The sequence below is a fragment of the Scardinius erythrophthalmus genome, assembly GCF_964197995.2.
Source record: "Scardinius erythrophthalmus genome assembly, chromosome: 24".
NCBI lineage: Eukaryota > Metazoa > Chordata > Actinopteri > Cypriniformes > Leuciscidae > Scardinius > Scardinius erythrophthalmus.
The window spans coordinates 17889555-17903797 of NC_138244.1; the positions used below are offsets into that span (position 1 = coordinate 17889555).

At 40.9% G+C, this 14243-nt stretch overlaps 1 protein-coding gene across 1 annotated transcript in view; it reads right to left on the reverse strand.

Moving 5' to 3' along the window:
* Positions 1–1426: 1426 nt before the first annotated feature.
* The window catches only part of otud7a (OTU deubiquitinase 7A), a 67100-nt gene continuing 54283 nt past the window's right edge, over positions 1427–14243 (reverse strand). Inside the window, exons 9-11 of the mRNA XM_081355824.1 lie at positions 6348–6462; positions 5513–5597; positions 1427–5212 (exon numbers count right to left, since the gene is read on the reverse strand). Of these exons, the coding sequence (XP_081211950.1) occupies positions 3695–5212; positions 5513–5597; positions 6348–6462 (1718 nt within the window). The 3' untranslated portion in view covers positions 1427–3694. The remainder of the gene's footprint in view (positions 5213–5512; positions 5598–6347; positions 6463–14243) is intronic.

The following is a 14243-nucleotide window of genomic DNA, read 5'->3' on the forward strand; positions in this document are numbered from 1 at the left end:
TACAATTCTGTTTTGGCTGTTTATAGTAAACCTACATACGTGAGCAGAGACATCTAGACAAGTATTTTACTCGTACCTGACACTGATATTAAAATGGGCAGTCTTCGCAGTTTCTGCAATTTGGCTCTATTTATTGATTGTATAGGCTACGTTATTTTTTCATCGGATACCATCCATTTTGAAACTAAATGAAAGCATGCCAAGATTGGTGTGCAAACCCCCGCCCGAATAGGGCTTAACTCTCCTGACTGCTTTGTCAGACAAAAGGGCGGATTCGGCCATTTCCTGTCAATAAAAGTCCCGGCGAAGGTTGACTTTTATGTGAATGTCAGAGATAATGTATAGTTGTACAGTTGTGTGCAGTGCTTCTGTACGATTATAAGGTAAAAAAAACCCCTGACAGTCCACCCACATGAAGACCACAATGCTTAAATAAAACATAAATGAGATTTCCATTATTACTAAATTTAAATTTGTATTGTTTATTTTATCATCATAAAAGTATATAAACAAAATGAAAAACCTCGACTACTTGATACTAAGTACCTCTTTTTAAATTTGAAATCCACTGATAAAACTACAGTGAACAGGTTTGCTGAATGCAAAGTCATTTTTACATCTTTATGACAGCTGGAACAGTTCAGTTCTTGGCAAAGTGACCTAGCTTCTACATCAGCAGAATTATATCTTCCCTTCCATGTGCCATTAGATCAGCTCTCAGTAAAACGTGTGGGTGTGTCTGTGATACTTTTGCAAAACTTGAGAGTATCTTATTTCAGACAGTTGTAAAGTCACTCACGCATGATGCAGATGACATTTGTCAATAACAGATAAGCCACCGGTGTATTTCGCAATTCATAATATCTCAGAGTCTCAAAGGTAAAGGGGCTTAAAATATGCATGATTAAAATTTTAGGGGTGACCCAAATTATTAAGCTATTTACCTCCCGTTCTTTAGAGTGACCTGATTTGTGCTTTAAATCCCAGGCCATTAAAATCCTTCTATGTACAGTATGCGAAAAATGTTCATCTTAAATGAACGTACAACATAACAGAGAGTTCACTGTCAGGGCGAGGCTTTTCTGGCAGATGTTAGACAGGTGAACTGAGGGGCAGCTGTTTGGTGCTGTTTCATGCTAATGCCATGTTCCACGACTGACAGCAAAGTCGTGGAAGCTGACCACCACAAGACCTGTGGATATACTGGATTTTATTCCAGTTTCAAGGCTCAATCCTATGAGAAGGCAGACAGTCTAATATGGGTGTTGTACGCTGTAGCCTGAAACAACAGCCTAGGGCGCTGCTCAAATTACAGAACGTTGAGGAAAAACACACATGCAGGCACGCAAGTCTGCTAGCACTCAAGCACACACCTTTCTTCCACAAGAACTATTAAAAGAACCACACGGACACCATAGTTAACAACTAATCTTATTTTGTCTCTTTTTCTCCTGCTATTTACATCGGTACCTAATGTGCAAATTAATAATTTAAAGTAGTGTAAAACTCTCAAATGAATACAAAATCATATTTTACAATTCTAAGACAGTGAGAGTCCATGAGCTTGTCCAATATAAAGGAGGGAGAGGAAAAGCAGGAGGATGGGAGGCAAAAGACACATAATTGTGAAGGTGTAGAAATGTGGGAAGAGAACAAAGCAGTGGACATCCTTGGCCAGGAAAGACAAAACACTCACAGAGACACGGAGTTGGTTACCTGGACACTGCCACACAACAAAACACAACAAGCGCTGCTCTTATGATAATCTTGTCCATTGAGTAGAAAAGCACTTGGTGGGGCCTTTGCTTAGCAGAGGCACACAAAGTGGCTAACACGCTAGTCATGCTAGTTAACTTGATTGGTGCAGCTACCTGTAACATCCTGATTTTCTAGCACACAATGAGAACTAGCACTGTGAGCTGTGGTACATTTGTATGTTTGTTAGCCAGTTAGTCAGTCAGTAGCTTAGCATGTTGTTGTATGTGACTGTTTTTGCACTGCCGTGAGCAAAATCTGAAATGATTTTTTTTTTTAAAGAAAAGAAAAAGGTAGGCTTGTACCATTAAATGTCCAGTTTTTACATGTAGAGATTTGGTTAAACAACGTATCCTACAAATTGACAAAGTAAAATAATATGAGCTTATGTCCAAACTAAATATTACTGCACCAAGCAACATATGAAAATGTTGTCCATAGCTTGGTTTAACTGGGCAGCTCCACCCAAAGTGCAATCTAATTGGTCTATTAAACGTAAAACATGTTCTGATTGGCTATGAATTTGTTGTGTCACCACATTTTTCATTTCCATTGTAGACATGAAAAGTGAAGTTATATATATATATATATTCCACATTGCCTTGTCAGAACATGATTTTACGCTGCTGTGTAATATACGAGTCAAAAATCTAAAATGCTTTTCAGAGGTAGATTTGAACCTTTAAATAACCAATTTTACATTTATAGATTTAGTTGCTTCTATGTATATGATCATCAAAATTGTGTGGTTAAGACTAATATACCTGAGGACAAATTAAATGGAGGTGAGGGACCTTTTTGGCACATGAGAGGCAAGCATGGCAGTGTTAGCATGAGTTAGCTACAGAATGTTGATGAGCAGTTGCCAGTTGCTTGTAGCCAAGCTGTGCCAACAGGTATTAAACAGTTTACACATACACAGTTTCATAAGCTTTCCACCTTCAGTCCACTGCTGAAGTATATACTGTTAGGGTTTGCATTTCATACTTACATCCTCAGGTAAGGTGGTTCTTGTAACTTAGCATTCGCTAGCATGACTGTTATATATTGCAAATACAGACAGCAGTGAGTGGAAGTCAAATGCTTACTGTATCGGATGTCAAGTAGCACACAATAGTGAGGTTTCATTTGATATCATCATGATGGAATGCAAACCCTCCTATGAAAAGGCTTTATATTACAATATAGTGCATGATGGAAAGTCACAAGATCAATTTGAGAGCACACATATTGAATATTTTCCACCATAATAATCCTTGTACAGCAGACCTTTTACAATCATATCGATATCCCTTAGAATCATATGGTGAAAAGTAGAATATGGCTGACGTCATGAATGCATAGATAAAAGGGGGGAGGGGTGGCGGTTGTTAACAAACTTATTGCTTTCAAAAAAATCAGAGTGCTGAACAGTGGACCTCCCTCCCTTGTAATTATTTGCAATGCACAGCAAAATCAATGTTATTCAGTATTAAGATTCCAAAGAGCTATGCTGTGAAGTATTGCATTATAACGACCTCTAAACTGAGTTTTCCTTTCTATGATTTGGGAAACTCCATTAGAGACTGACATATGCTTTTACATCTCTTTCTGCATGTACAAGGATTTTTACAACACAGATTGAGCAAAATGCACAGACGAGAGCTTTTACTCTAGAACAAGTAAAAGACTGAATTCAATTGGACATAGAACAAACAATAACACAATCTCTGGCCAAAGCTGTAAACTGATTCTGGTTGCACTTCCTGTCATTGTAAAGCAATGTCTGTTCACTATTGAGAGTAAAGTAACAAGAATACAAGGAGGCCGATCTTAAATATAGTAGGAAAATGTTATGCCAGTTCTTTGTATCACTTGCAAAGTGCAAAAAAGGTGGTGGTGTTGCTGTTCTTTTCACACACATTGGGGGGTGGCTATATATGTGTGCATGTTTGCAGGGCTATCCAGGTCGGTGCACCTTCAACTCTCGTTCCCTGCGTTTCAGCTCCTCTCTATAACAGTAGGAGCAAAAGTTCTCTGTCTCGGGTCGGCCATAGAAGGTGCAGTTCTCCCTCCTGCAGCGTTTCTGCTGAAAACAGTACATTGGGCAAACACCACTCTGCCCTTTGGTTTTGTCCTGCCCCAGCCAGGCGTGGGGCATCGGCTCCTCATCTGCGAACTCCAGACAGTCCCGGATGTCGCCAGTGTTGAAGCCGTTGGTATAAGTGTGGGATTTATGTTCCCCAGGCATGTTGTATGGTAGGATGTCTACGGCATTGACAGTACGGATGCCAGACATGCGGGCTGGGCTGTAGCTCTGAGAGGACAGTGAGCGGTTTTGCTGGGGGTAGGTGGCACAAGTTTTGAGAGTGCCTATCATTGGCTTGTAGGACTCATCTTGATAGCTGGATGATTGCACATTGACATCCCTCAGGTGGATGACACTGTGCCTCTGGATAGGTGGTGTATGGCTATAGTGAGCTGAAACAGGGACTGGTCCAGGTCTCTTAGCACCGTTACTAGGGGAGGAGAAAGGGACAGGGGACATGGAGGATCCTGGGATGGAGACTGGGATGGGTATCGGGATGGGAGAAGCAGCAAGCTTTGGGCTTCCCCTTTCTTGGACCTTAACAGCCTGGGAAAGATTATGGCTAGGGTGCAACACCGGTGAGCAACTCTCAGGTGGAGAGCTATCTGAACGCTCCCTTTGGAAAACACTCTCCTGCTCAGGCTTCTTTAGCGCCACCCCATTGGTCTGAGGCTTCTTCTCAGCCTCAGCCTTTCTCTTCTGTTCCTGCTCAGCACTGAAGCGTTCTTGGGCGCTGCTTAGGTAGAAGCTGATCATCTCTTCATGAAATTGGTGTCGATGGCTGGTGAGCAGCAACCCAGCAAAGATGAATTTGCGCTCACCCTGCATGGCTGCTCGAAGGATGTTCAGGCTGAGTTTGACATCTGTGCTGTACTTCCAGTTGTCCAGTGTCCGATCACCCGAGATTTTGCCTGATCCTGGCGGTCTCTCAACAGGTGAGCTACCAGAAGCGCGGTCTGTAGGCGAGGGACTGGTTGTCTTCTCTGAGGAGGATGTGCTGGCTGACTGGCCTGACTCCTCTTTGCTCCCTTTTCGTGTTTTTGAGTCCTTTTTCTTAGATTTCTGCTCTCCGTTCTCTACCGTTCTACCATTTGTTGAGGTGGACTTGCTGATCTTGCCATGGACAAGTCCTCCAAGTCCACCCATATTCTTCTTAAGTTTGATACCCAGAGTTTTGCTGAAGCTGCCCAGTTTGTTGGCCACTGAGTCTGCCCGTGTTTTGTCTTTGTCCTTTCGCTGTTTGTCCTTGTCTTTCTCCTTCATTGACTTTCCATTATTGAGGTTGGAGTTACTGCAAACAGACTCCCGATCCGAGTCCATGGATTCTGCCAGAGACTGTACATCCTCACCTGCAGAGGCAGTTGGCGACTCGGGCTGAGCCAAGGGAGCCTGTAATACACAGATCGGTCATAAGGACTCAAAACTGAGGTTACCTTTAGCAAAGTAATGTTGTCAAATATTACAAAACTTTTCCTGGAGGGCTACCATCCTGTAGATTTTAGTGCCAACCCTAATCAAACAAACCTGAACTACCTAACCAAGGTCTTTAGGAATATGTGAAAAAAACAGTCAAATGTGTTGGAGCAGGGTTGGAACTTCAGGGGTTGGCCGAAATGCCCCTCAAAATATATGTGCATGGCCCTGCCTCCAGGAGAAATTTTGTCAACTAATAAATGGATGACCACTTACCCTTGTTTCAGAAGGAATTCGAATCCATGTTACATTCATGTAGTTGTGCAGAAGGTTTAGTTTAGCTTCCAGTGATAGAATAAGACTAGAGTGAGAGGAGAACATAGTCAAACATCTTTTCTAAAAACCTGATTTGTAGCACAAAAGGTTTTTATCAGCTCGAATGAGGCCCGCTGTAATTTCTTGTCATCTCTTACGTGCCAGTGAAGGAATGGCAGAAATTACAAACCATTTGAGGCATGCAACTAGGAACTCAATCAGTGCATAAATCTTGTTTCCAGAGAATGACAGCAATTAGTTTGTATTCATCAGTCCATTATGGAGCCAATGGAGTGGGGGGCCAACTCATTACAGTTGCTTTATCGCAGATGTTTGTTTTGTGTCTCAGTTCTTCCTTCTGTAAATCATAGCTGGGGTGGCGCTGCTGCAATTTATTTATATGCTTTAATTGGCTGACCTCTGGAAAGTCACTGGAAAGATCCTGCATAAATCTTTTCAACCATAAGACAAAATGCAAGAATATGCAACTGATAAAAGTTTGGAACATGCACAGGCTTTAATTGTTGAATGAGGCTTTAAGATGAGTCATTCAAGTTCAGATCAACCTCTGTGAGAATAATTTGGCCTGGTGCCATTCTGGACAGATTTAACCCTTTTAAATCCCTCATATGGTAAAGATAACATATAGATAGATGCCCTCATTTGGCCCTACCTGACCTTTGTCTCAATTACCTCTCATTCAAGCTAGAGCATGCTCACAAGTTCTTAATTTAATTTAGCTAAACTTGCTATAGTGGTGGATGGAGGATGAGAGAGAGAAAAAGTGGGGTCTTACTTTGCCAGCTTAGCATTGTCATTGTCATCCCTCCCCCACTCCCAGTCCCTTCCAGGGTCCACCGCGAAGTGCAGCGCTAGCAGCTTGTGCTCAGAGTCAGTCAGTGGGATGACGGCTGAAAGGGAGGGACATATAGAAAACATGAAAGATTTAGATGTAACATTCAGAAATGGGATGCAAACCAGGTTGCAACTAGTTTCAAAACAAACTAGTTTCAATTTTTGAAGCAAATAGGTAGATATTACGACTAGGGAAAGGGATTAATGACTACACTGCTTAGCTTCTCTTAAAGGGATAGTTCACCCAAAACTTAAGGTTTTGTCATTATTTTTGATTAAACTGACATCCAACCTGTATCGTAGGCACAATATTTAATTTAACAGGTGGAGATTATCAGTGCATAATGCTGTCTTTCACTTTCACAAAAAGTGAATAAATAATGTAAGATTTTTTTATTTTCAGGGGAATTATTCCTAAAAACTGACTCAGTGGGCTGCTCCTCACAAAGAATCATCCATTACTCCTTCACTACTAGGTATGAAAAAACTAAAAAAAACTTGTTAGAGAAACAAAAATCATATTTCAATGCTTCCAACACCCATTTGACAGGAAAAACATTTCAACATTAATCAAGGGGTACGCGAGACATACGTGAAAAGGCCTGGGTGCGGCACTGTTTCCTAAAAAGAAAATAACACAGCCTTCCATCCGTTCTAACTACTTCCATTTTCCCCCCTTTCACGTCACTCTATTCATCACTGTACCTGACTAGTCTTTTCAGACCACAGGCATGGAATTGAAAAGAGAGAATGGGTTGAAGCAAAATAGATAAAGAGAGAGATTCAGTTCTCGTGACTGTTGGAAAATACAGCATGTTTGAACAGAGGACATTCCAGCCCCTTCTGGTTGTGACCATCCTCTCACAAACATGCTCTCACTGATAGAACAAACTGTCTCCTCTCCTCATGAACGGCCTGCCATTTGCCAGGTGACTGCTGGGTAGAACTCACAGTGAACATAATGCTCTTCAGTGACTCATTTAAATGACACTACGCAGAGTAGGAGTGAGAGACATCGAGTCACAGTACTGAATGAATGTGTGTGTGTGAAAGAAAAGGTCAAGGAGAGATACATTTTGTGTAGTAAGGCAGAAAAAAAGTACAAAAAAAAAACAGTTCATGATAAGTCCACATAGGATTATTTTACCACAAAATTTACACTCAAGATTTGCGCTTAAGATCATAATACAAAATTCTAACAATTTCTAACAAGTTATTATACAAATCTAATAATATGACACAAGATCACAAAAGGAGAAAAATACACCAGTATTTCACAAGACATGGACTGAGGAACATTTAAAACCTATTATTATAAAAACAAAACAAAAAAAAAAACAGTTTATCTTAGAGCAGTTCAAATCACAATATGTCAAAATAATCACAGTATGTTTTTTTTTTGCCAAATTATTAAACTATAGTGTGTAGAGAAGTCCTCCCTGTTAAATTTTCTTCCTCCCTTCCTCCTTTTTAAATTTTCAATCAGCACACGACTTTGCCTCCCACTCACGTCTTTTAGTTCACAATCCTGGCAACAACAAGCGCCAAAAATGTCCAGCTGGTCTACTGAACATTCATATAATCCAAAATCTCAGTCCACCCTCTAAGAATTTCCAACTTTTTCACTTCAGCAAGAAATTTTGTCTTGAATGTCCAAACATTCATATTAAACTACTGATTTGTACTCGTTGATTATAAAGTAAAAAGTAAAAAAGTTTATTGCAAAATTATTCTGATAGAAATATGTTGCTTAAGAGTATAGAAAGACTGCCATTCACACTATTGCATGGGAGTGGAAGGTCACTGCTGAGCTGTTATGACGTGTTTCTAGTTTTCATAGTAACATGAACTTCTCTGATTGGTGGATTAAAGTCGGATCTCTTGGGATTATGGGTAGTGTAGTTATACAACAGAAATTTGGCAATTAAACAAAAAAACTTTGAAAATAATGTCAGAATAACACTGACTAACAGAAACATACATCATTGCTATACAATCTCAAAGCTCATATACAACTATGTTTCTTTGATAGGACTGTAGTTCCAAGCCCAACAAAAAAATTTGATCCAAGAAAACATCAAAGCTGCCAAAATCATTTACCCCAACCATCACGTTCTGTTCAATATTATTGAAACACAAACTGCTGGCGCATGTGAGGCTATGATGTTTCTTCCAGCATTTTGTGGGTCAAATTCTTGGGGAGTCACACCAGGACAAGAAAGAGCATCCAAAGTCCAAACTGAAAGAAATGTAGGTGGAATTCCCAAAGTAGAGCACACACTGTTCGGAATAACATACAATTCATACACATGGGCCAACAAGTACCCCATTGTGTTCCCCATTGCACACACATAGATACAGTTTCCCACCAGACTGGGGTCAGACGGTGAACGCTGGAGCTATGTGGGGTTGTGTCCCCACTCCTACACTGCAGCTGTCCTCCTTTCTCTGGCCTAGCATACACACTCACACGCTTCACTGTTGTTACCAGTTGGGCTTATTCCAGGTCCAAACACCACAACTGCCAGTTCTACCCTGAGGGACTGGAGCATAATGTATTTTGTATCCCTTCTGGCAGTCATGCAGACCTGTCCTTGACTGACCCACTTCAAACGCATACGTTCGAAAACTGTGACGTCGAGGGCCGCTCTCAAGGAACAAGGGCCGTTGATTCCTGGAATATTTGTTTGTATTCGGTACTGTTATTATAACCCAAATACACTGACTGAATAAACAGGAGACATCAGTGCGAGTGATAATAGACAAGTAACCAGAAGATGACGAGACTGTAAATAAGGTCTTTTGCTGAGCGCTGCCGTGATAATACAAACAGAAGTTGTTGACAGACAACATTGCTCATGGAGTCTGACATGCTACATTACAAGCGCATTACTTGCAGAGTTTATTCTGTTGGCAGGATGTGGAGGTTGATGTATGCCGAGTGGGTCTGGCTGCACGACATGGCACCGCCTGAGGAAAGTTAGACAGGCAATGAGCGGGAATATCTGTCATGTGCGGCATGTGTGATATAATCCTTTTGAGAATGATCCCGAGGCATTATTTCCTAGGATCGTTGAGGTTTTCTTGACTCTCCCCCCTCTGGTGGGTGATATCAATCACTGCAGTTGCGCCCACTAAAGAAAACAATTAGTCCTCTTTAGTCACGCAAACCGTGCTTGTGCTTGATGAGGTGTGAATTCAGGAGTTTCGTTCGCAGCTGTGTATTTTACAGCCATTGTAAACAATAATCATGCAGCTAAACAAAGCTTCGACATGAATCTCAGAGGGAGATTCTGAGAGGGAATCTGATTGCCTAACATATTTTCCAGGGCCACATAAACCACGCAAACTGTTTACAGAAATATCCGAAAGACTCCTGATAATTACTGCTGATGGAATCTGCAGTTTGGATGTTTTTAACCCAAGCATGGTGTGAGCTGGTCATGGCACAAGAAGGTTTTTCATTCTTACAAGATGAAACTTTAAAAGCTGCCCGCCAGATGCCAAAGAAAATAGAGGTCTTCATAAAACTGGAGAGGCGTGACTCAAAATAGCAACGCAAGTTTCCTATTGGTTGACTGGTGTCATATAAAGTGTAACCACAGAAAAATGAAGGTGCATTAAAGCAGTACTAGCATGGCACGTCACAGGGAAGCCATTTAGTATGTCTGCAACCCGCAGGAAAAGTGCCTCTATTACAAAAAAAAAAAAAGATTCTAAAGGGCCTTAAAACACAAAAACAGCTTAAATTAACTGACTTTAAATCAATGACTAAAATCAGTGAGAGCAACTGCCCTGTGGTTAAAGAATGATTACACGAGTAAAAAGAGAAAATGGAATGAAAGGTATAGGACCCCATTTTGTTCACCTTGACTATTATTTTGTAGCTTATGTCTAACCATAAGGAATAGGTAAAGGTTCTGCTATCTGTATAGTGCCTAAATGATGATTTCATGAAACCATCTAAATAAAATAACTAAATAACATCTTATTTACAAAATTAAAGGACACACCTGTTGAGGTAGGGTTGAGGTATAGCTACTACAATTAGCTTAACATAGTCAATGGGAAGTCCTCACCATGATAAAATAACAAATGTGTGTGTGTGCATGGGTGAATAAGAGTCTGAGGATTTGTTTTTATTTTTAGGAAAAATTAGGACAGCAAAGAGAACCAAAAGTAGACTACTAATGTAAAAACCCCATGAATTGACTTGACACAATTTTCTTCTTTTTGGTGACGCATTTTAAAACAGGAAGTTTGAGCTATAGACATACTGACAGGCTTGTCCCTTTTCTTTTTTTTACAAACCGCTTTAATTTACATCACAGCTGTATTCTGTATTGCTAGTCAGAGGAATGTGGTATTAAAGGGATAGTTCACCCAAAAATGAAAATTCAGTCAATAATTACTCACCCTCATGTCGTTTGTAAGGGAAATTTTACATTTAGACATGTGTTTGACTCTTAGATGTGTTTTTACTATTAGAAGTGTTCATTTTACTTAGATGTGTTCTTTACTTATAGATGTGAACCTTTTACTCATGTGTATCACTTGTATTAACATTTAACACTTATAGATGTGTTCTTTTACTCTTAGATGTGTATCACTGGTTTTGACATAAGACATTTAACATTGAACATGTATTTGTACTCGTGAAGGAGTTAAAGAAATATAATCATATAAGCTAAAAATACATTATTGAAGATATGTAACCAAGTTTTTAGAAATGCATAAGTGAAGACAAGCTTGCGGGAACAAAATGTTCTGGGTTAGAAGACTAAGTAACAAAGAGACAATGTGCACTTCAAGTGACCTATTGTACTTGAAGTGTGAAAAGCATGTGCGTAGATTTGAGCAGCTTCGATCAAAATAGCGATAGGCAGAATGTGTGAAAACCAAGTAGCTTAAAAACAGGAACTTTTGCAGACGTAGGTATTGTGCTGTCTAGATAAATTTATGTGAGACAGGGGGGGTCTTGAACCAAGATGTTTCCTTTTAAGGTAAACAAGACTGGATGCAACGGACCCAGGATGTGTTAAGGGTATATAATGATGCCAACTGGAAGTAGCTTTGCTCTTCTCATGACAGACATTCTCTGTATGTGAACTGCCAATTTCTTGCAAGAAATAAAAGATCTTGATACTTTGACCTTTCAAAGGTTTTTGTATTTGTCTCCTTCCTCCTCACTTTTCGAATAGAATTATTTCCACAACAAATGGCGACGAGGATGGGATAACCGTGAACCAACCGATCGCCGTGATAGAGGGACAATTGAATTGATCATCCCGAGAGACCAGCTCTGCGGCTCAAAATCCTCAAGTTTAAGGAGAGAGAATTGTTCTACTCATCACGACGAACGGAGGTGAACGTACTCCCAGAACTGAACTCACGAGGTCATCAAAAGACGGTGAGAGAAAATTATTTACGTGGTAAATAAGATATAAGAAAATTATTTGCGTATTGAATATTTTTCCTAAAAGGGTCAGGAGTTTTGGAATAAGCTTGAAAGTAACTTCCAAAAGGATTTGAGAATAAGCCTGAAAGTAATAGTCTCAAATGCCAGGTGTTAATTGTTTTCCCAGAAGGGCCAGAGTTTGAGAAAGAGGGTTTCTCAAGCGTCCAAACAAGGGGCTGTTCGAAATAAGCCTGATAGTAATTTTCGGACATTTTAAGAAAGCACTTGTTTGGGAAAAAGACCTAACATCGACGGGTGTGGGCATTTTGAAAGTCCTAAATTGACGAATTTAGGCAGGCGTGGTGGCCACGCTGGGGGGAAGAATTAACACAGTAAATAAAGTAACGTGGTGACCACGTGAGAGAAAAGATTCAAATACGCAAATATAAATACTGTAGATAAACCCAATGGGTAATGAAAATTCGAAAAGCGTGGAGGAACAGGTTAATTTCTCTAAGGGCTCATATAAAGCAATGGATAAAATAATGGGAACCTGGTATCATGCTTTTGTGCCGTTTTTGATAAGTCAATATGGGTTTAACGGGGGTTTAAGTGTGTCACATTTGACTCAAACCAAAATAAATTGGGCGACTCATATTGTAAAAAAGAAGGACAAAGAGCAATATGATAAATGTGGTGAAATCATAGTAAAATGGTTGGATGAAGCAACACGCAGACAACAAAAACAAGTCTGTCGGGCTATCGCACCATTGTACTCTGATGAGGAAAGACAGGAGGCTTCAAAGAAAGCACTATTGAATCTTAAAAATGACTGTAGTGCTATTGCTGACTCTTCTTCTCCCTTTTTCGGTCACTACGCGAGAATGACGGTGGAGGACGAGGGATATCCGGCTCGACATCCACCACCTGCTCTCTTTCCTGCCCCGGGGGATGTTGCTCAAGTTGCGGGAGAGGTGCAAGCCAGCGCACCAACTGCACCGCCGCCCGAATACACTCCAACAGAGGAAGGAAGAAGTGACGCATCGACAACGCGCTCTGGTGCACTGTTCAGAGAAGCCAAGCAGCAGAAATGCAACAAAGACTTAGAAGACCTGCTAAGCACAAACATGAGAAAATTGACTTTGCACTCACGAAGGCAGCAAAAAAGAAAAGCTGATCAAGATTTGACCAGAGCCACGTTAAGACGGCAAATGGGGCGGCAACAGACCCTGCGAAACCAACGTTATCAGACTGATGATTCAGAGACAGAGATAAAGAGTGAAAGCGACGATGACGACGAAAGTCTCCAGAATTTTCAGGCACCGATGCTCGAAGTGGCGGGACCAAATGGATCGGTTCTGGTGATGCGACCATGGACCCAAGAGGAACTGAAGCAAGCTTCTGAACACCTGCCAAACATCGAAGCAGGTGGGGCAAAACTGGGGGCTGATTTAGCTCTTTTCTGCAGAGAATTCAGACCGACTCTCGGTGAACTGTGGAGACTACTGATTTTGAGATATGGAGCAGTGCAGATGGCTAAAATGTCTGAGCACTGGCCAGAAGATGCCCGAATGATACATGTCGACTACAACCATCAGACAAACGGTGACTATAAAATTAAAGTCGAGGGAATCATCAACGCTTTACAGAAAGTATTTCCACGCACGATGGACATTAACCAAGTTCGTCAATGCATTCAAGGGAAAGATGAAACCACTGAAGCATATTTTCTTCGGCTGAAAGAGTGCTTTGATCGCCATGGTGGTATCGAAAAAAGACCACCACCAACAGGCCAGAATGCAGAAGCTATGGGGTCTGATCCTTATGATGACTATTTGAGAACTTTGTTCATGGATGGAATGGACAGAGAAATTTCAAAAGAAATTGAAAGAAGCTGTGTTGGATGGCAACTGGCCTCCACAGTTGAAATCAGACGACATGCAAAACATCACGAAACAATCATCAAGAAGCAGAAAACAGCCAAAATCACCAAACAAGACAAAGATCTTACTCTAGCTCTGATAGCGCTGCATAACAACAATCTCAAGCAAAACCACTATCTACGCAACCAAAGTAGTAGTGGGGGAAAAGGCAGAGGACGAGGTCGTGGAAAAGATAGACATTTTACACAAAACCAGCAGCGTCCAGATCGGGACACTTGCTTTATCTGCGGACAAAAGGGACATTGGCGTGACACTTGCCCGCAAGCGGCGTTCAACACGGGGCAGGCAGACTGAGAGGAGGGGGGTGCGAGCAACGGGTTTCCTGACTCTCCATCAGATAAGTATCATTCTCCTTTCGTTTCTGACTCTGCTCTCTGCAAAGAAGAAGTGCTTGCTAATGTTTTCTATAGGGCTAAAGATTCCTTACCTTTGATAGAAGTAAATGTTTTGGACAAAACATTATTATTTTTGTTAGATACAGGCGCGAGTAACTCCA